Source organism: Sciurus vulgaris (genome assembly GCF_902686455.1).
Source record: "Sciurus vulgaris genome assembly, chromosome: 4".
In the NCBI taxonomy this organism is placed as follows: Eukaryota; Metazoa; Chordata; class Mammalia; order Rodentia; family Sciuridae; genus Sciurus; species Sciurus vulgaris.
The window spans coordinates 139,353,381-139,374,915 of record NC_136464.1 but is presented as its reverse complement, the minus strand read 5'-3'; the positions used below and the strand labels follow the sequence as shown (position 1 = coordinate 139,374,915).

At 36.7% G+C, this 21,535-nt stretch overlaps 1 protein-coding gene across 2 annotated transcripts in view; it reads left to right on the top strand.

The window, feature by feature from the left end:
• The window catches only part of VWA8 (von Willebrand factor A domain containing 8), a 718,869-nt gene that overhangs the window by 422,647 nt on the left and 274,687 nt on the right, over window positions 1-21,535 (top strand). The window contains exons 43-45 of one of the 2 annotated variants that reach the window (XM_079136496.1): window positions 7,403-7,501; window positions 8,263-8,501; window positions 10,619-13,077. In XM_079136496.1, coding sequence (XP_078992622.1) covers window positions 7,403-7,501; window positions 8,263-8,501; window positions 10,619-10,727 — 447 coding nt within the window. In that variant the 3' untranslated portion in view covers window positions 10,728-13,077. Of the gene's footprint in view, window positions 1-7,402; window positions 7,502-8,262; window positions 8,502-10,618; window positions 13,078-21,535 lie in introns of those variants that run through there. The other variant, XM_079136497.1, reaches the window with a different exon arrangement.

The following is a 21,535-nucleotide window of genomic DNA, read 5'->3' as shown; positions in this document are numbered from 1 at the left end:
AAAAGCATTCCACTTATATTGCTCATACGTGATGTTTCATAAAGTGGACTTTTGTGCAATGTTTCATTTGGAGAAAGGATGCCACTGCTAAAAAAAAAAAAAAAAAAAAAAATTAAAGGAATGAGGAGTTAGAAAACCACTATTCAAGGACCAATGCTGGATTATAATTTCTTTTTGAAAATGTGTTGTAGATGCTCAGTTCAGTTAGATGATTCAGTCCTTCCTTGATAGGTAAAAATAAGGACTACCTGTTGTTAAAACTAAGAGGAGCCAGCTTTTCATCCTTTCAAGCTTTTCTTGGGTAGATTCTTGAATATTCATAGAACCTTGGGGGTAGAAATGACCTTGGAAATTATCTTCATCAACCTCTCTTTTACAGATGAGAAAACTAAGATTCAGAGAGTTTGAGTGCTTTGCCCAGGGTCACAATTGGACTCTGAAAAGCTAGGATTTCTGAGGCCACTTCATGGCTTTTAGTTGTTTCCTCCCTATTTCTTGTAGTCATTTTATTTCTGCCTAATCAGTATTTTTTAAAAACTGTAATTTAGATTTTACCCATGGGATTCAGAAAAGCCAAGAGAAAGCTGGATATGTTGGCCTACTTCTGTAATCTCAGCAGCTCAGGAAGCTTAGGCAGGAGGATCACAAGTTCAAAACCAGCATCTGCAACTGCTCAAGGCTCTAAGAAACTTATTGACATTCTGTGTCTAAATTAAAAGTAAAAAGAGCTGGGGATATGGCTTAGTAGTTGAGTTCTCCTGGATTCAATCCCTGGTACAAAAAAATTATAATAATAAAAGTAAAAAAGGAGAGTGAAAAGGGGATCCAACTCGCTTCTGTCTTTGATTCTGGTGGCTAACATGGCCACCTGAAACAGGTATAGAATCTGAATAGCTGGCTGTGAACACATTTAAGGACTAAGTCTGAGAAACCTGGAATGGCTGTGTTTGTAGGTAGCAGATATGGTGAAGAACTGGTTCCCTGCCCCTAGCAGAACCCTTGGGAGGCTCCTGAGATCCAGACTCCCAGCAGAGATTCACAACTGCCAAGTACTCAGAATATGTTGATCTTATCTCTCCAGAGAAGACATCACCCAACAAAGCCCCTGAGACCTAAGTAGACCTAAGTCCCACTCACTGGAGCTCCAATCATCGTACTGTGCAGCAAGCCCACCCTGGCAGTGCATATATTTGGTCTGTGCAGAAAAAACTCCAACCCACAGTACTTTTTATTCCATCCTACCTCTTACTGGGGAGAAGAGAAGAGAAACCCTGCTGCTGAACTAAACTTAACCAAAAGACAGTGTGCCTTGCTTTTCATACAAATTAATGACACTCAATCTTCAATTATATATTAATACAAAAAATAGAAAAGACAAAAACCCAAACTAATGACCAGGCCCAATTTAGAAACAGCTAGGGGTGGGCCTCCAGTTCCACCTATAGACACTCATGGCTATAATAACAACACAGAGAAATAACACAAAGGCTGTGGACACCACACCTACAATAGAGTCTCAATCTAGATCATTGTAGGACATTTTGGCAAGTGAAGACTGTGCCCTAAAAAGTCCTAAACCACAAAGTGGAAGAGAAATCCCTTCCAACAGATGCAGAAAATTCAATACATGAATACAAGGCAGGAGAGCTTGGAATGGTGTATTCCAAGTCCTAAAAGAAAAGAACTATCAACCAAGACTGCTATATTCAGCAAAGCTATCATTCAAAATTGAAGATCAAATAAAATCTTTCCAAGATAGGCAGAAACTACAAAAATTCATGAATACCAAACTGGCACTACAGAACTCATTTAAAGAAATACTACACACAGAAAAAAAAAAATCAAAAACAAACTTAAGAACACAAAAAAGAACAAATCTCATTTGAAGAGTAGCTAAGCAAATGAGAAACAGGACCAAATTAAGCATGATGAGTAAATCAAAATGGCAGGAATTCATAAACATATATCTATAATAACATTGAATATAAATAGTCTCAACTCTTCAATGAAAAGACAGGCTGGATGAGTGGATTAAAAAACAAGACTCAACTGTATGTTGTTAGCAAGAGATGAACCTTACAGGCAAAGACAGCCACAGGCTGAAAGTGAAAGGATGGAAATTGATATACCTTGCAGATGGAGCCCAAAATCAAACAGGAGTAGCCACTCTCATATCTGACAAAGCAGACCTCAAACTGAAATTAATCAGAAGAGACAAAGAGTAAATTCATATTGGTAAAGGGAACAATCCAACAAGAAGATAAAACAAAAATAAATATTGATGCCCCACATTGGCTGCAACTAATTACATAAAAGACACTAATCAAATTGAAGCCCTGGATAGACCCCAGTATACTAATGTGGGGGGGTAATTTCAAAATACCTCTCATGATTAGATTTGTCATCCATAAACTCAGTAAAGACTCTTTGGACTTGAAAAATATTATAATTCAAATGAACCTAACAGACATAATTTAGGGTATCTCATCCAACAACAGCTGAATACACTTTCTTCTCAACACTTATGGAACTTCCAAAATAGACATTTTAGGCCACAATGCTGCACTTAGAAAATACTAAAAAAAAAAAAAACTGATATAATTCCTTGCATCTTATCAGATCATAATAGGATGAAATTAGAAATTGACACGACAATACCCTAAGGAACTGATATAATCACATGGAATATGAACAATACTCTTTTGAATGATGAAAGGGATATAGAAGAAATCAGAGAAAAAAATTAAAAATTCTTAGACTCAAATGAGAATAGTGATACAACATATCAGAACCTCTGACACCCTATGAAAACAGTTCTAAGAGAAAAGTTTATAGCTGTGAGTGTCTACATAAGAAAATCAGAAACATCCCTAATGATACACCTCAAGACCACTGAAAAGAAAAAGAAACCAATTCAAAAACCATAAAAGGAAAGAAATAATTAAGATCAGAGTCCAAAATCAATGAACTTGAGAATAAGAAACAATACAAAGTAGTGATGAAACAAAAAGATAAAGATTGATAAGCCCTTAGCCAGACTAACTAAAATAGGAACAAAGAAAACCCAAATTAATAAAATTAGAGATGAAAAACAAAAAATCACCACCGATATCTCAGAAATCCAGCAGATCATTAGGAACTATTTTAAAAACTTACACTCTAGTAAACTGGAAAACCTAGAAGTGGATACATTTCTGGACAAATCTGATTGCCAAAATGGAATCAAGAGGGCATAGAAAACCTAAACAGACCAATAACGTGTAATGAGATAAAAGCAGTAACAAAAAAAATCTTTCAACAAAGAAAAGTGTAGGACCAGACTGATTCTCAGCTGAATTCTACCAAACTTTTATAGAAAAACTAATGCCAATACTTCTCAAATTATTCCATGCAATAGAAAGAGATGGAATACTTCCAAATTCATTCTATGAAGCCAGTATCACATTTACGCCAAAAACACATAAGGCTATATCAAGGAAAGAAAACTACAGACCAGTATCCCTGATCAACTTAATCACATACCAGCAAATTGTGTTCAACATCATATTAAGGAGATTCGACTCGACCAAGTCGATATTATTCCAGAGATGCAAGAACAGTCTGATATATACAAATCAATAAGTGTAATTCATTACATAAAGAGAATTAAGGGCGAAAATCACTTAGTATTCTCATGATTCAGTAAAGGCCTTCAACAAAATTCAGAACCCATTCATAATAAAAACAATAAAGAACCTAGGGATAGAAGGGATCTACCTCAACATCATAAATATATGAAAAGCCCAAAAGCCAATCTTATAGTAAATGGGGAAAAACTGAAACATTTCCTTTAAAATCTGGGACAAGTCAAGGAGGTCCATTTACCACTCTAGAAACTCTAGTCAGAGCAATTAGTTGAGAGAAGGAAATTTTAAAAAATAGAAAAAAGAAGGAAATAAAATTGATAAAAATAGGAAGGAAAGAAGTCAAATTATCACTCTTTGCAGATGGTATGATCCTATACATAGAAGATCCAAGGAACTCCACAAAAACACTGCTGGAACTAATAAATTTGGCAAAGTAACAGGTTACAAAATCAACATTCAAAAATCAATAGCTTTCCTATATAACAACAACAAATCTGCTGAGAAAGAAATCAGGAAGACAGTTTCATTCACAGTAGTCTCAAAGAGTAAACAAACAAATGAACAAAATCTAGGGATAAATATAACCAAGGAGGTGAAGGATTTATACAATGAAAACTATAGAACACTGAAGAAAGAAAATGAAGAAGACCTCAAGATGAAAAGACCTCCCACATTCATGGATAGACAGAATTAATATTGTCAAAATAGTCATGCTACCAAAAGCAATATACAGAGTCCGTGCAACTCCCATGAAAATACCATTGACATTCTTCACAGAACAAAGTCCAAAAATTCATTTGGAAGAATAAAATATTCAGAGTAACAAGATAAATTCAAAGACAAAAGAAAGCAATGCTGGAGGCATCAGAATACCTGACTTAAAATTATAATACAAAACAATAGTAACAAAAAACTGCATGGTACTGGCATAAAAACAGACACAAAGACCAATGATGCAGCTAGAAGACACAGCAAGAAATCCACACTGTAGAGAGTGAATGAGCCCTGGTCATTGTCTGATCCTGCAGTATAGGCAAAAGCCAAGCTTGGGAAAACATTCCTTGCCAAAGGCAGGATGTGTGAAAAGCCTTGACACTTGGCTTTGGCTTCAATACTTATCCGACATTCCAGTAAAATGAGTTTCCTGGGTACTGCAGGACAGCTGCAGGATGTTCCTAACACCATAACAGCAGGATAGCCACAAAATGTTTCTAGCTTTGTAACTTTTGGGTGCACAAAGAAACTTCTTGATAACTCACCAACCTTGAAAAATTTACAAAGCTTCTGTAGTTAAACTTTCTGATTATGAGACCATATATAATAAACTTGTGAGCTAATTCTGGGTCACTGTTCTTCCATCTGAGGGCAGTGTCCCACGTGGCTTTTTCTTTGTTTTCTGTTTTTTTCTTAATCTCCCATCACCCCTCCTCGAGATCCCTCGTTGTTGCTGAGCTGGTTGCAGCACTATACATCTTTAGTCATCTGGTCCTTGACAAAGGTGCTGAAGTCATACATTTGAGAAAGGACAACCTTTTATAACAAATGGTGCTGGGAAAACTGGTTATCCATATGTAGAAGAAAGGAACTAGACCCTTATCTCTCACCCAGCACAAAAGTTAACTCTTTATGAATCAAAGACCTCAATTATTGATATAAAAATATTGGCCAGGTCAACCACATAAAAAGTGTAAGTACAGATGGAAGGGTAATTGGGGGAATGATTATTTTTCTGGAGTAAAACACAGGATTTAGAGTCAGAACATGTAAGTTTGGCTTCCAGACCTCTACCAATTCTAAATCTATGACCTTAAAATTCTGTTACTCCCAGTAAGCATTATTTCTTCATTTATGAAAAGGGCATAACACCTACACCAAAGTCATGGAGAGAATCAAAATGAGAGAAGATACAAAGCAATGTTTCATACACTGAAGAATTATACACATGTTGAACACTCTAGTCCCTAAATGTGTTGTTCTATCCTTGCAATGACCCCGGGAAGCAGTAAAACAGAGATAATCCCTGTTTGTCAGAGAGATTAAGTGATTTACAAGCATACAAGGTTAGAGGTCAACCAACCCAGCATTAGTTTCAAGGTAGAAAAGAGTTTTGAAGAGCTTAAGTGTCTTGCTGTATATCAAAAAGCTTGTTAATGTCAGTCATGTTAGAATCCTTGACCTGTCAGAACATTATTTTTTTTACACTGACTTTTGTGATATGAAGAAAGATTAGCCAGGTAAACCATATAACACTGTAGGGTTTTGCTGGCATCTTCCTTGACCTTTTAAATCACACATTAGAAGAATTATCTTCTAATTCCTTGCTACCCACAGCCAGTTGTGCCATTCTAGAGTGGTATATTTGGATTTTAGAACACAGTTAGGATTTCATGTGTCCTCAGTCAATCTTCAGAAACACTCCAGGTGATTGTCTTGTATCTCCTCACAATGTGGAGGCAGGATATTATCCACAGTAATTTAAATTAATACCTTAATCATAAAATGGAAACAACTCTTTGTTTTAAGCAGAGATTTCTTTGCATTCTAAGTTATAAACTGTCTATGTGAAGATAAATCTTGGCATCTTGACTGAAACTCTGCATTGGTTTTCATTTGCTGTACCTTTCTCTAAAGGAATGAAATTTTCAAAAGCAAACCTAGTAAAGGAGCATTTAAACAAGTTGCTAAAGCATAAAAGGATTAAAAGGGTCTTTGCTAGTTGACTTTTGTACTGATATGGTGATATCACATTTAGTGCTAAGTGGAAGACTCCCTCAGGATTTTGAGGGTACAATGAAAAGGGAGAAATCATGATCATAAAAATTGTGAGCTACTCAGAAAAGTTATGACCTAAACATCAGTGGAAGAGGACCCTAAGGCTGGGGTCTTACCTGGAGGCTCTGGGAAAGGAGGCAAACTCATCTCACTGGTAGAATTCAGTTCCTCACGGTGTAGGACAGAGGTCTCTGTTTACCTTCTGGCTCTTAGCCACACAGCCATAGATAATTCCCTCAAGTCAAATCCCCCTCACACTTCAAACCTGTCTTTCCTTTCTACTACCAATGAGGGGATAGGCAGTGCATTTAAAGAACTCTCATAGAGTTGGGGATGCTGCTCAGTGGTAGAATGCTTGTCTGGCATGAGTGTGACTCTAGGTTCAATCAGCAACTCTGTAAACAAACAAACAATATATAATAGTTCATGTGACTTGGTTAGGTCCAAGCTTATAACCTCCCTTTTGATTAACTCAAAGCAAGTAAACTTAATTACATTTGCAAGTCCGTTTTGCCATGTAAGTTAGCATTATCACAAGTAACATCCCATCCTATTTGCAGATCCTGCCCATACTTACAGGAATAAGGTTATAAAGAACAGGTGCACTGGGGCCTTGGATATTGAGGACCACCTTAGAATTCTGCCCATCTTTGTTTCTATGTGTGCGTGTGATTGAAAAAAAAAGTTGTGAATGGAATTATGAAAGTTATGAAAGTTATAAATGGAATTCAGGGTAGTCCCTGAAGCCCTTATCATACTTTTTACCTCCTGCAGAGAGCAGAGATTACTAAAGAAGGAGGGTCCAAAATGAGAATCTGTCTTCATTTGAACTGTTGATAAACACACATCTGTTTCTCTGCATTTTTTTATGACCGAATATTGAGCAAATTTGGACCATCAAATTCAAAAGAGATGAAAATTCAGAGGTTTGATGATAGTACTCTACTAGACAATGTTATAAAAAAAATAGACAATGTTTTCTAACTCTGTGGTTCTTTGCTTAGTATGACATCGCTGGACACTCTGGAGATGACTACAATATTACACTAGTTTCAATTAATAAAATCCCCAAGGACAATAAACAAAGACTAGAAATTCTAAAGGTAAATATGTTCAGTTACCTCTATATTGTGAAAACTTCTATCAGATTAGGTAAAGACTAAAAAGATTCACTGAAGAAGAGGTAGATACTGTAAAGAAAATGACTTTCTGTTTCACAAACATTCAAGTTTTAAACAGAAAACACCCATCAGACCTCAAATTCTTTTCTCCACTGTACAAATGTAAATTTTGCTCTGTCTTATTTTGGAGTACTCAGTATTGGATTGGGATTATATATCTCAGTATTGCACTAGGATTCTGTAACCTGTAATTCCTCATATATGCTACATGTTCAGTAGAAGGAAAAGAATGATTGCTTTTAGAGTACTTTCACTTTTCTTAGTATTTTCTAATAATAAATTCAATTTCACATACTTCAGTCTGCAAGAGAAACATGCATGTCATGATTTTAAAACAAATTTCCTCCGTTGCTACTGATATGAGTACAATATAACTTTATTGAAAATCTAATCCATTCCTTATCTTTCTCCCATGTGATACCAATTTTTATATTTTCTTACTTTAAATAAAATCTTGAATTTTAAAAGTAATTGTCAACTGTGATAGTTTGGAACATTTCCTTCTTTCTAACAAAAGTCTACCAAATACAAATATCACTGTGTGCAAGTTAAATAGAACTTGCTCAGAAAGCTGTTACTGACTTGTAATAATTGGTTTTTAGGCATTCGCACAGTCAATGAAAAACCATTCTGTTTATTCAAGAAGCTTATCACCCATGACTTTTGTGCTCTCTTTCCTCTAGACAATGCATGCCCACTCTCAGTTCTGCATGAGTGGGGACCACACGTTAAGCGGGACAGAACATGCCATCAAGGAAATTGTCAAAGAAGAGGCTGATGAGTACTTTGTCATAGTCTTAAGTGATGCAAATCTGTCACGATATGGAATACAACCTGCCAAGTTTGCCCAAATCCTTACAAGTGACCCTCAAGTAAATGCTTTTGCCATTTTTATTGGGTCATTAGGTGATCAAGCAACCAGGTAAGTGTCATCTCAGGACATAGAAAGAGCAGACACAGAGAGAAAGAGTGCCTGACATGCTCATGAGATGAGCAGGCATGAAAGGAACTGGGAAATGTGGAGGAAAAACAAGTCTAGAGACGCCACCCTCAAGGAACTTGCAGACTAGCTGAGGAGATGTGATGCTCTAGCTTATATTTAAAGAAACAATCATAGTTTAAATTAATCACTTTTCAGTCTGTTTAAACTAATAAAACAATTAGGAAATTGATTTGTCCACTAATAGGTTAATGTTTATACAGTTGATACCTTATATCAAGTTTCCAAGCATAGTCTAATCATTTTGTGTCTAAATCATATTCAAAATAATGAACATGATAGTTTTCCTAGCATAATAGAAAGTGTGTATATCTGTGTCTATAAGTATTATACATAGACATACATATATTGATAGAAAGATAGACATGTAGACATACTTATGTGTGTGTATCTCCTATTTTATTAATAGGTGATATATATGTATATATGTAGTGTGTGTGTGTGTGTGTGTGTGTGTGTGTGTGTGTGTGTGTGTGTGTTTTATTGCTGGGGAGACAAGGCAGGTGAAACACTTGGAGACACAAAGTCATGGGTGATAAGACACCATATATAGTTATACACTACACTAAATATACTGAATGCTCACTGAACAAATTTATGGTCAAAGAATAAATACCATTGGGGATGATCTAAAAGGAAAGATCTGAAAGCACCTTCATAACTTAAACGTACTAATATTTACCTTTTTGAATGACAGATATAGCTCATGGTTTTTCTCTACTTAAAATACTTACAAAAAAAAAAAAAATCCAGAAAACACAGGTGAAAGTATATCTGCTAAAAAAACAAAACAAAACAAAACAAAAAACAAATAAACAAAAAAACCACAACAAAACCTTCCTGTAGCCCAAAGAGCCTATCTCTTTGCTATTCCTTCTCTATAACCTACCATGCTCTGTGGTACAGAGGCTATAAATTAAAGGTTTTAGCATCCTGCATGCTGACATCTCTATTTCCTTCTCCTTGCTACAGGATTACTGAGTAAGGTGAAGAACAGACTTAATATCATATAATCACCATCACTTTATTATAACCGACTTTGCATTTTTCTCACTTTTGTGCATTAGCACTTTCCAGCTTCAAGAACCTCCTTGTACTTGAATGCAAACCATGCTTTTTCTAGCCATATTTTCCTCAGCACAGCCCAGTATTAGGTAGATAGCAAACACCAGTTGAGCTGAAATAGCTATTTTGTCTTCCCAGTGAACAGATGCTGTTTGAATACTTAAGAAAGCACAATAATACCCTTGTGGGTTCCTAGAGAAATGGTCCAAATCCACTGGCAAAAGATATGTTGCAGAATTTGCTGGTCTGCCGGACATGCCAAATGGATGATACTACACAGGATGGCTGACTTTTATGAAATGTCATTCCAAAACCAAACTTCATTGCTACAATGAAAAGAGGCGTTTTTTGAATAAAACTGTGTCTTGTAGTTTTATTACCTTCAAAAATGTCTTTTTGTTCCAAGTAATAAGTTAGTATTTTTAAAAATTGCTGTAAGTCTGTATATCTTCAGTATTATCAAGCAGCAGCTGGGTAAATCAGACTGCATTACACATTGTGTGAATGGAGCCAAAAAAGGAGAGGAGGGTGGGGAGAAAATAGAACCACTCAAGATTTGGCTGGGCAAAGTTCTTGGAGTCCTGTTTTCTAGGAAGGCAAAGCAGTTAGATGAACACTATGAGGCCAACACATTTGCTGAACCCAGGTGAGCTAATTTCAGTTGGATCTCTAGGTCTCTATTCTACTAAGGGAATATAAAATGTCAGAAAATAACAGTCATGAAAGGGAGAATTTTTCTCCTTTCCACATCCACTGATTGTGGTTCACTGCTTTCACTCTTTCTCCCTCTTGCTCTTCCAGGTCTTTCATTATTCAATGACAGCCAATTAAATTGCAGGCAGTCGGCAAGGTATTAGAAAGTAAAAACTTCCTTTCCTAAGAACCCATTTGGATGCAGTGATTTGCCAGGGCAGGAGATAGAAAGAGAGCCTCAATTTGCAATGGTAATTTTCTCTTCTTTCCCCTTCTGGCAGGCTCCAGAGAACTTTACCAGCTGGCAGGTCTTTCATTGCCATGGATACCAAAGACATCCCTCAGATTTTACAGCAGATCTTCACCTCCACCATGTTGTCCAGTGTTTAAGAAATACTGTCCACTACCATAATGACCCCAGGATTTGAAACAAGATAAGAAAAGGGAGTGTTCTGAAGAGAAGAAGACATCTGTAAAGTGAACCCATGCAATGACTAGATAATTCTGGCATTGCTTGGATCTTCCTACAATGCCTCCATAATCAGGATTCAGAAAAGAAGCCAGATTTGTGCCTGGAAATCTCCAGCCACTGATGGGTTTAGAAATCATCCGAGGAAGCAAGTTGACCTTCATGTTATACAAAGTCATGGTTAAAGGAAATTGACATGAGAACTACAGTGCTTGGTCCGTTTCCAAAATCTGAGGAGTAAAGTATCCTTGCTTTTGCCTTAAGACATTATTTGTCCTCTAAGATAAGAGAAGCAAACCCATCACACTGAACCTCTGAGGCCATGTTTTGATATCGGGATCAAGCCAGTGCAAACCCCCACTCAACATGCTGCTGTCTAATAATTATTTTTGTTTTCTCCCTACTCTGTATTGCCCAGCAGACAACAGTTTTATAGTATTTAACCCACTGAAAAGACCTTCCAACAGCAGTATTTAATAAAAGGTTGGACTTTCTCAATAATTCCATTTTCTTGGCCAAAGCCAACAGAAATCATGAGACCCTTAGAGTGCTTGCTTTCCCAGGTGATGTTTAAAAGGCTCTTTGAATAATAAAGGACAAATGTCCCGTTCTCCCTGCTACCGCACGGAAGGATAAAGATATCTTATGTGGAGTTTCCTGGTTCTTCTTGTCCCTCTAGTGCTTCTCAAAAATTTCTATTCTGGTGTTCAAAGCACAGTGCTTAAAATACCAAATGCTTATAAGAGATTGTCGACTGATAACATTCATATAAAAATTACTTAATACAAAGTAAAAGGCATTATGTTTGAACCTAATGGTGATTGGACATTTCTTTAGCTAAAGGAGAAAGTGAGGAAGGGAAAAAGGAAGAAAGGAAGGATTCTTAAAAATTAATTTTTTTCTTTCCTTTATCAAATTTTTATTTAAACATATAACTTCAAAGTAAAAGCCCTATTTGGGCCCTTATGTACCTCCTTACAAAATTCTGCTTGATTACTACATTTACAGAAGAATAGCACTTCTTCTGAAATTATGGTTTGAATTTAAAAGAATATATATTTGAGAAAATGCATTTTGATTTTTCTGACAAAATCCACACGTCTGGCTTTATAGTAATTTTTTAAAAATTTCTTTGGATTGCTCTCTGATCATGTAACAAAAATCATATGCTTCTTGACACTTGGTTCTTACAAAATGTATTTTAACAGTGCTGTATCCTATGAATCATAGATTCAAGCTGCAGTTCTCTCCTTTACATAGCAGATATGCTGCTGTAAGGAAATGCTCCAGAAAGCTGGAGTTTCTACCTAAAAAATTAAATTGTTACAAAAAAATAATGTGTCAAAATGCTTTCTACTGTGATATATAACTAATTAGAACAAATTTTAAAAAGAAGAAAGAGAGAGAGAAAGACACAGAGCCTTAGATAAGTTCAAGTAAAAAAAAGTTGGCCATGCTCAGGGGCAAGCAGGGACAGGGAGTGGGCTAATGCCTCTGGCCCCTCTCACCCTATACCTCAAGCTGCTGCTTATAGACCTATATATATATCATGCTCGTACTGCCTAATTCTCATTTCTTTTAGATCAGTGTCTCCCATAACCTGTCCAAATCCATAGAGTCCTTTTCCCTTGTCTTCAAAAACTGTATCTGCACACATTCACACAATTCAGAGGTGTGGGGACCAGGACATGGGGTGTTTGAAATGTTTGTAATCAAGTCTTCGGGTAAAAGCATTAGTGTGGCAGTTTCTTTAAGCCCAGAAATAGTATTTTCTTAGCATTAAAAAGCTTAAGTCCCTCTGAAAAATAAATGTGGGCTCTTAAGAAAAACCAGCTCCTTTTTCCTATAAGACACCCTTTTCCTTTTTTCTCTTCTAAGGGGATGCGGTTTTGCATTTTTCAAACCCTTGCCTAGCCAGTTATCTCCCTTTCATTACTACAACCACCAAAGTGCTTTTAAAGACCCATGACATCAATTTCCCTCTTACTACCACTTCAGTTTCTCCCTATGACAATGTAATTTGTCCTGTCATTTGTACATCATTAAACCAGACTGTCCCACCCAGGTCTATGAATAGAAGGCACATGGCTGACACCCTGAAAGTATTCAATAAGTCAGACCTGCCAAGAAGTGAGCACAGGACAACAGAGGGGACATTCAGCATGAGGAGATTCTCTCTAGTCTCTGGAGTCATTTCTGTCATTTCTGTCCCTGAAATGGGACACTCGAAAAACCCCAACTCCACATTGCATAGGCTTTCCAGTCAACAGGCTTTCCAGTTTCCAGGCCAACTCTGCAGGTTTCAGCCCTCCCTGCACCTGGCCCCTTCCTGTGCCTGTCGGATCAGCCAAAATTAAATTCCTCAGTGAATACAGAAAAGAAATACAGGAATGTGAGAAGAAACAACAGCAATAGCCTCCATGAGCCTGGGTTCCCAGGTGTTATGACTGAATGTGTTCCACCAAAATTCAGGCGTTGGAATCTTAACCCCCATTGCAATGCTATTAGCAGGTGGAAACTTTGGTGGGAGGTTATCAGACCATGAGGTTGCCACCCTCATGAATGGAACTGGTACCTGTCTTAGTCAACTTTGTATTGCTATAACAGATACCACAGACTGGGTAATTTATAAAGAACAGAACTTTATTTGCTCACAGTTCTGGAGGCCGGGAAGGCTAAGGTCAAGAAGCTGGAATCTGGTGCCAGCTTTCTTATAGCATCAACTCACAGCAGAAGGCAGAAGAGCCACAGAGCCTATGTGCATGGAAGTGAGTGAGAAGGAAGGGGATGGAACTCACCCTTTGTATCAGGGCCCCCTCCTGCAAAAACTGATGTACTTGGATGACACGGCATTAAACCATTCATGAAACAGAGCCCTCTTGCTAATCACTTCTTGAAGGTCCCAGTTCTATTAAATTTCAATGTGTTTTTGGAGGGGACATTCAAACCATAGCAAGACCTGTCCCTTAGCTCTCAGCTGGGAAGACAGGGCACATCACAAGAATAGCACAAAGAAATAACCAATCGCAGTGTTTGATGACACCCTCCTGGTCAAGCACAGTCAGTATAGTTTTGGGTGCTCAGCACCCTGTCTCATAACTATTTCCACATCTGTTTACCCTATGGTGAGGGGAACAAAGGCAAGGGTCAAGTCTTGCTTGTCTTGGTAAAGAAATTGTGAATAAATTTTAGTTAAAGCAATAGCTGTGGGATGGGGAAGCACTGTGTTTCAGAGGGGTAGAATTTTTCTGTGGCAGTGGCAAAGAAGGTTATATGACATTGAACAGGAACTTGTGTCCACATCAGTCCTTGGTTACAAGTAGACACTCAGGTATCTCTGCCCAGAGGACACAGTAACATTTTTCTGTGGGTGCCTGAGATAGTTACGAAAGACAGGCCAGATGCCAATGAACTGAGAGGATTCAGGAATCCCAAATTAAGTTTGAGGTAAAGGTATTTTAAGCAAAAGTTTGAATTTGGAATGTTTCCAAGGGTAGCTGAGCCAGCAAACCTGACAGGACTACTCTTCCCTCCTTGGCTACCACTGCTCAGACATGAATTCTAAGCAGCCATCTCAGAGCCTCCAGGGTGGACTTCTAGGCTGTCCAGCTACTGACTCTGGCCCTGACTGGAGCCCAGATAATGATAGGTCAATAGAGCAATCCTCCTTACATGGAGCAACTTCATGATGTGGCTCTTCTCTTCACTTGCTTATTTTTTTCCTTCTTAAAAGTGAGCTGAGAACCATCTTGACCAAGGTTACAAGTTAGTTTGGTGATGAAAGGTCTGTGCTGTGTAAAAGGAGCCCTCAGGGAGGAGATTGCACACTTGCAAGTCCTTCTGTTGAAAATGGCTTGCTCTGTGGCAAAACAGGAGATTAGGAAGGAGGATCAGAATTAGCCAAGCCTTGGTGAGGCTACCTGGAATTCCTGGCTGGTTGTCATGACTGCCAAGTGTTTCCACCCTACACAACCCAGTAAGATCCCAGGTTCATATATCCTTAGAAGACTTGCGGGGGGCGGGGAATGATCTGACCCATATTCCCAAACCCAAGTAAAACTGTCCTTCAGTAAATCACTTTACAGTCACTTCACAACATATATGTGAAATGGAATGGATGAACAAGTGAATGGTGGATGGATGAATAAGCAAGTGGCTGGGCAGGTGGATGGATAGAAGAGAAAGCCCACCCTATTAAAAATACCCTGGAGGAAAGGAGATTCCCGGGACTCTTATTAATACCCACACTAATTATAGGGTAACAGAGGTGAGGTCTCAGCTTTGGCTCAGGCAGGAATGCTGCCATAGGTGCTGGAGTGGCACCATAGGCCACCCAAGTCCATCTGCAGGAGAGATGAGGAGCAGCAGGAAAGGGTTTCACCCAAGACACACAAGCTTGACCCTAAATAAAATCTTAGAAGTGGCAGGGGCAAGGATGGTTGTGTAACACTGAACATGAACTTGTGTCCAGGCCAGCCCCTGGTGACAGACAGACACCCAGGTATCTCTGCCCAGAGGACACAGCAACAATTTTCTATGGGTGCCTGTCCCCACTACTTCCTCTCACCAGTCAGGCACAGAAATCTTGACAAGAGATGTCAAGTGTATGGGTATTGGATTTGAATCATGTCTTCTGTTCTAACTAGTTTTTTGTCCTGAGGAGTTTCTTTCTTTATTTTTTTCTCAATTTATCTTTTTAATATTTTATATTGAAAAATACATAGCATACAATTTATTCTTTTAAAGTGTACAATTTAGTGGTTTGGAATATATCTTTAAAGTACACAAATACCACCACTACCTAGTTCCAAAATATTCTCATCAGCCCCCAAGAAAACCCTACACTCCCTAGAAGTTACTTTCCATTGCTCTTCTCCCCAGCCCTCAGCACCACTAAACTTTCTGTCTCTATGGATTTGCCTTTTCTAGACATCTCATATAAATGGTTCATACAATACCAGACTTTTTTTTTTTTTTTGCTTCTTTCTGTTATTATAATGTTTTCAAGGTTCCTTTATGGAAAAATAGTATTCAATTGTATGAATATATCATATTGTGTTTATTGCTTATGTGTTCATGAGCTGATGGGCTTTTTGGTTGGCTATATGAATGATTCTGCTGTGAACATTCATGTACAGATATTCTTTGTGGACATGTTTCCAATTCTCTCAGATATATAATCAGGAGTTAGAACTGATGGCTCATGTGAAACCTCTATGTTTAATTGTTTGAGGAACTGTCCAAACTGTTTTCCAAAGCAGCTACATCATTTTATATTCCCACCAGCATTGTGAGGGGCCAATTTCTCCACATCCTCTCCAGCACTCTTTCCCTGTCTTTGTGACTACAATCATCCTGGTGCATGAGAAGTAATATCTCATTGTGATTCTAATTTGCATTTTCCTAATGCCTTAGCATCTTTCCAGAAGCTTATTGGTCAGTTGTCTTCTTTGTAGAAATTTCTATCCAAATTCTTTCCCCATTTTAAACTGGTTATTTGTCTATTTCCTATTCAGTTTTAAGTATACTTTTTGAGTTCTTGATGCTAGATCATTATTGCCTACACTATTTTCAAACACTTTCCTCATTCAGTGGGTTATATTTTTTTGTTTGTTTGTTTTCATACCAGCAATTGAACACAGGGGTGCTTAGCCACTGAGCCACATCCCCAGCCCATTTTATGTTTTCTTCAAAGACAGGGTTTCACTAAGATGATGAGGCTGGCTTTGGACTCTTGTTCCTCCTGCCTCAGCCTCTCCAGCTGCTGGGATTACAAGCATGCACAACCACACCCTGCATATTTTCACTTTCTTGATAGTGTCCCTTGAAGAATAAAAGTTTTAAATTTTGATAAAGCCTAATTTATCTATTGTCTTCTTGGTTGCTTGTGCTTTTAGCATCATATCTAAGAAGCCATTGTCTAATCCAAAATCATGAAGATTTATGCATACATTTTCTTCTTAGAATTTTGTGGTTTTAACTCTCACATTTATGTGACTCATTTTTAGTTAACTTCTACAAATTACATGTGATATGGGTCTAACTTGAAGAATATTCAGTTTCCCAGCACCAATTATTGAAAAGATCATTCTTTTCCAATTGAATTATCTTGGCACCTTTGTCAAAAATTAGTTGACCATAAATATATGGGTTTATTTCTGGACTTTCAATTTGATACCACATGACAAGATAGGAGGAAAAGTTTACTTAGGGCCTTACAGTTTCAGAGGTCTCAGTCCACAGACAGCTGGCTCCATTCACTGGAGCTCCAGGTGAGGCAGGATATCATGGCAGACTAGTGTGGTGGAGGAAAGTGGCTCAAGACCTCATACCAGGAAGCAGAGAGATTCCACTGGCCAGGGACAAAATATATACTCCAAAGGCACATCCCCAGTGCCCACCTCCTCCAGCCACACCCTGCCTGCTTTCAGTTACCACTCAGTTAATCCCTATCAGAGGAATAATTCACTGATTGAATTAAGGCTCAATAACCCAATCATTTCACCTGTACACCTTTTTGCATGGTCTCACACATGAACTTTTGGGGGACACTACACATCTAAAATTATAACAGCATGTGTTTCAATAAATACATTTTTCTATGACTGAATAGATTCCAACAACTAAATGACAAATATTTAATCACTTCGACCTAATTTCTACCTAATTTAGACTTAAATTATTGTTATTACAAATTTATACTAGACTGGACAGTCTTGATCTAACAAATGGCAGATTATTAGTAATTTTATTGAAGGTCATCAGTCCATCTCTCATTGTATTTTGTATTATAATTCTCATAAGTCCTGACATTGTTATCTGCTGATCACTCATATCTTGCAATTCTCTTGTCTTTTATCAGAATACCCTATTGAAAGGGAATATAGTCATTGGTACATGTGTCAACAACATCTTAAAAGCCATCATATCCAACACAGCAATAACAAAATAACAGCAAGAAAAAATGTGACCATGGAATTGAATACCTACTATAAGTTGATGTTACTTACAGTATTGAAACTGTTTCTTAATGCCTAGCAAAAGTTGTTTGCTAAACACATCAATCTACTCTCTGTCAAAAAATAAATGTCAAACTGCTTGTTTTCACTTTAATGTTATTATCATTCCCTGTGATTTGAATGCTTTCAAATTTCACATGTATTCATGTATGTGCATATATATACATGCATGATATACATTCAAGACCATGATCTACATCAAAATGAAGCTCTGAATTGGGTTAGTGAGGCACAATTTTACATGAAGGAAGTAGGTAACTTTATGAGCTATTATGTTTTATGTGAAATTAAAATTTTATAACTCTACAACCTGTAAAAATTTATCTTATTAAGCAAACAATAAACTCATGCAAGGTGGACAGAGTTCTGGAGAAATGTGTGATTGCTGTGTGTTTCTCTGAGATTCATTTTTGCTTATTAGGGAAATGAACATACGAAATAATTATGAAAATGGTTGCAACAGTTATATGTACATTATATGAATTCCATATGTTTTTATAAACATCTTACTTTGTGGGTTAGTTATGAGTTAGAAATCTTTCTTTTGTGTGTTTGTCTTCTACCAAGCTCTATCCCTATTTCCTTTAATGCACGGTACACATCTGAGTCTTTTTTTTTTTTTACTTGTTAATGGACCTTTTATTTTTATTTATTTATTTATATGCGGTGCTGAGAATTGAACCCAGTGCCTCACACATGCTAGGCAAGTGCTCTACCACTGAGACACACCCAGCCCCACAGCTGACTCTTAATACAAACTGATTGATTTACTGAAGTGTCAAATGGTTTCAATTAGCTCTGCTTGGCTAGACAATTTTGTGAGGGTCAGAAATCATAGTGTATGTTTACAATGCTCATATAGCAATATAGATTTGTAGCAATAGATCAAAAATAATAATGAATGAATCTTCTGACAAGCTAGTTTTGGGATATTAGTATCCATCTTAGTTTCCCCAGTTGGAGAATTTGAAGTCTATCTTATGATGTAAATTATTCCAGTAGTCTACTATATTCATACCAACAACAGTAAGTATAATAAAGTTTATTTACTTAAACTTGCATAAGCAAATTTCTTTTTAAAAATTCTATGCAATGCAGCACTCATTCAAACAAGCTGTTTGACAAGTACACTTTTTCATTTGATTGAATTTTTGCTACAATGAAAACAATGACTATATTATGCTTCATATCTAAAAGTTAATTTCCATATGCCCAGCTAAATAAATATCAATAAGCAATTTCAATAGCTGTCACAATAAACTGATTTTCTTAGTAGAATTCATGGTTTTTCACACTATCAAGAATTTTCTCAGTGCATCATCATTTCTCTTACAATACAAGACCAAGTTTTATTTAGTTTTTTTTAAATCTCTAAAATTACTTCATTTATTCACTAGTTTCTCATTTTTCTCCCAACTCATAAAACTTAACCTAACTGCTTTTTCAACTGAAGCAAATTTTAATGCATTTCTCTTATTGAAATTAGTAAGAATATATTTAATATGCAGACATGTATGAATACTGACTATTCCTATATAAAACAATGTAAAACACTGATTTTCAACTTTCACCATTCACACAGATCACCAGAAAAGCAATGTTGTCATTAATCAGGAATCATATACTATGTTTGCTCAAGTTACAATAACTTACATTTTTAATAAGATGCTTGTGAAAGTTATAATACCAACTATAGAAACTTTATTTCCCAAGTTTTTTCTACAACAGTATAAAAATTATTTATGTATACAATTTCAAAGTAAATGTACGTATCTACTCTTATAATTAAGTACCAAGCATTTTCTAGTTGTTTAGCAAGTTTTATTTTATTTGATATACACAAAAATCTAATGAAGTAGATCTAGATTTCTTTTAAGTTCCCCTTTGCGGAAGAACAGACTGAGATTCAAAGGAATTTAAATCATTGTCCAAAGTCATACAGTTAGCAAGTAGGGAAGGATTTGGGTTATGATTTGGTTGCAAAGTCTTTGAAGTTTCCACACTATGGTGTTTTCAGCCAACATAGGCAAGTACGGCAATAATGCACATAATACTTTGCAAATGTCATAATTTAAATATTCTTATAAAAATCATATTTGCAAATATTTTGTAAAATTGCAATGGTTCTATCTACATATTCTGTTTTCTTAAAAATTGCATTTTACTCTCATGTTGTATTACACAAATCTGTAGTTTATTCTTGATATTATCATTTGTAAAACTGTTAGTTTATCATTGATTATTCTACTATTGAATGTTTTAGAATTGTTTGTTTACAAATCTATCTACTTACTGTGCTATGTGCATTCACATTTGTGACTTTATTACCTTCCACTGTGCTTGGCATTTAGAGTGTCATTTTAGTTCAGATATTTTGTCTCAGGGGCTATATTTCTGTCCAAAAACTATGATTCAGGTGCTAGCCAGAGTGGTGGATAGACAGAAATCGAGGAATTTGGGACATATAAAACTTTAAATCTTCAAACCACCTGGAAATATCTGACCTGGGAAAATTAATGTTTCATATTTTAAAAATATAGTTTGCTATATAACATGTGTTGTCCACGAAGCATGTTTGGAATCAACAATTTAGGAAGACTTTCGAGTAATTTGGAGAACTTGCAAATACTAATAGAATACTGACTTAATAAATTATGGTATATTTAAAAATACAAAACTAAATAACTAACCTGAGCCTCTCAATTTCCACCTGAAATCAGTTCTTCATTCATGCCAATTCCTAGCTGATCCCTGAAAGCTCCTAGTGTGTTTTTATAAGCTGCATTTTCTGAAAGCTTTTCCTCCATTTTTGGTCTGACCTATTTCAGTGTCTCCTTTCAGTCCTTGAAGTGAATCTGGATTAGGCTCTGTTGCAGCACTCATCTCTATGTTAGAGACCAAAGTTTCTGGCAGTCCTTTTAGACTGGTAGGTGTGTGGGCAGAGGGTGTGCTAAGGAGAAAATTTGGGGTTTCTAGTTTCAAATAGGTACCAAGCAGGCTGTTGCCCCATCTTTAAAAATCTGGGGGCTGGGGTTTTGGCTCAGTGGTAGAGCACTAGCCTAGCATGTATGAGGTACTGGTTTTGATTCTTGGCACCGCATATAAATAAATAAAAATAACGGTTCGTAACAACTAAAAAATATTTTTTTAAAAAAGAATCTGGCTCTTAAGTCTTCCAAAAAACAGCCATATGATTTTGCTCTCTGTGTGCAAATAGAGAACACATACTGACACTTTCTCTATGCTACTTTAGACAGCATATTTTAAAAAATTCTCTTTTAGCTGACAGATGTTGGCCTATATTCAAGTTTAAGGTGATTGCCTGAGGCCCTTGGAGTCCGTGTTTATTATAAACAGTCTATAATAAACTGTTTTCCAGTGACATGAGGATTTACTCCTGAAGGGTTAATATGGACAGTTTTTTCTGGCAAAAATGATCACCTTTATAGCCTTGGAACTACTAACTCAATGTTAGGTCTGAGAAAAACATCATCAACAATGCTAAAATCAGGCATTGGAGAATTATTTTCATATCTGTTCTAGATCTTAAGTCCTTGGTTATTTGCACTAGGGTGTTGGGATCACTGGATGCCTTCCAATGCCTGGGGGTGTAAGCTACTGACTCCCCCAAAACCCTTAATTTGTTTTATTAGTGTGCTTGAATTGTGCAGTATTCAATGTGAAACTACTGTACTTTTAAAGTCTGATAC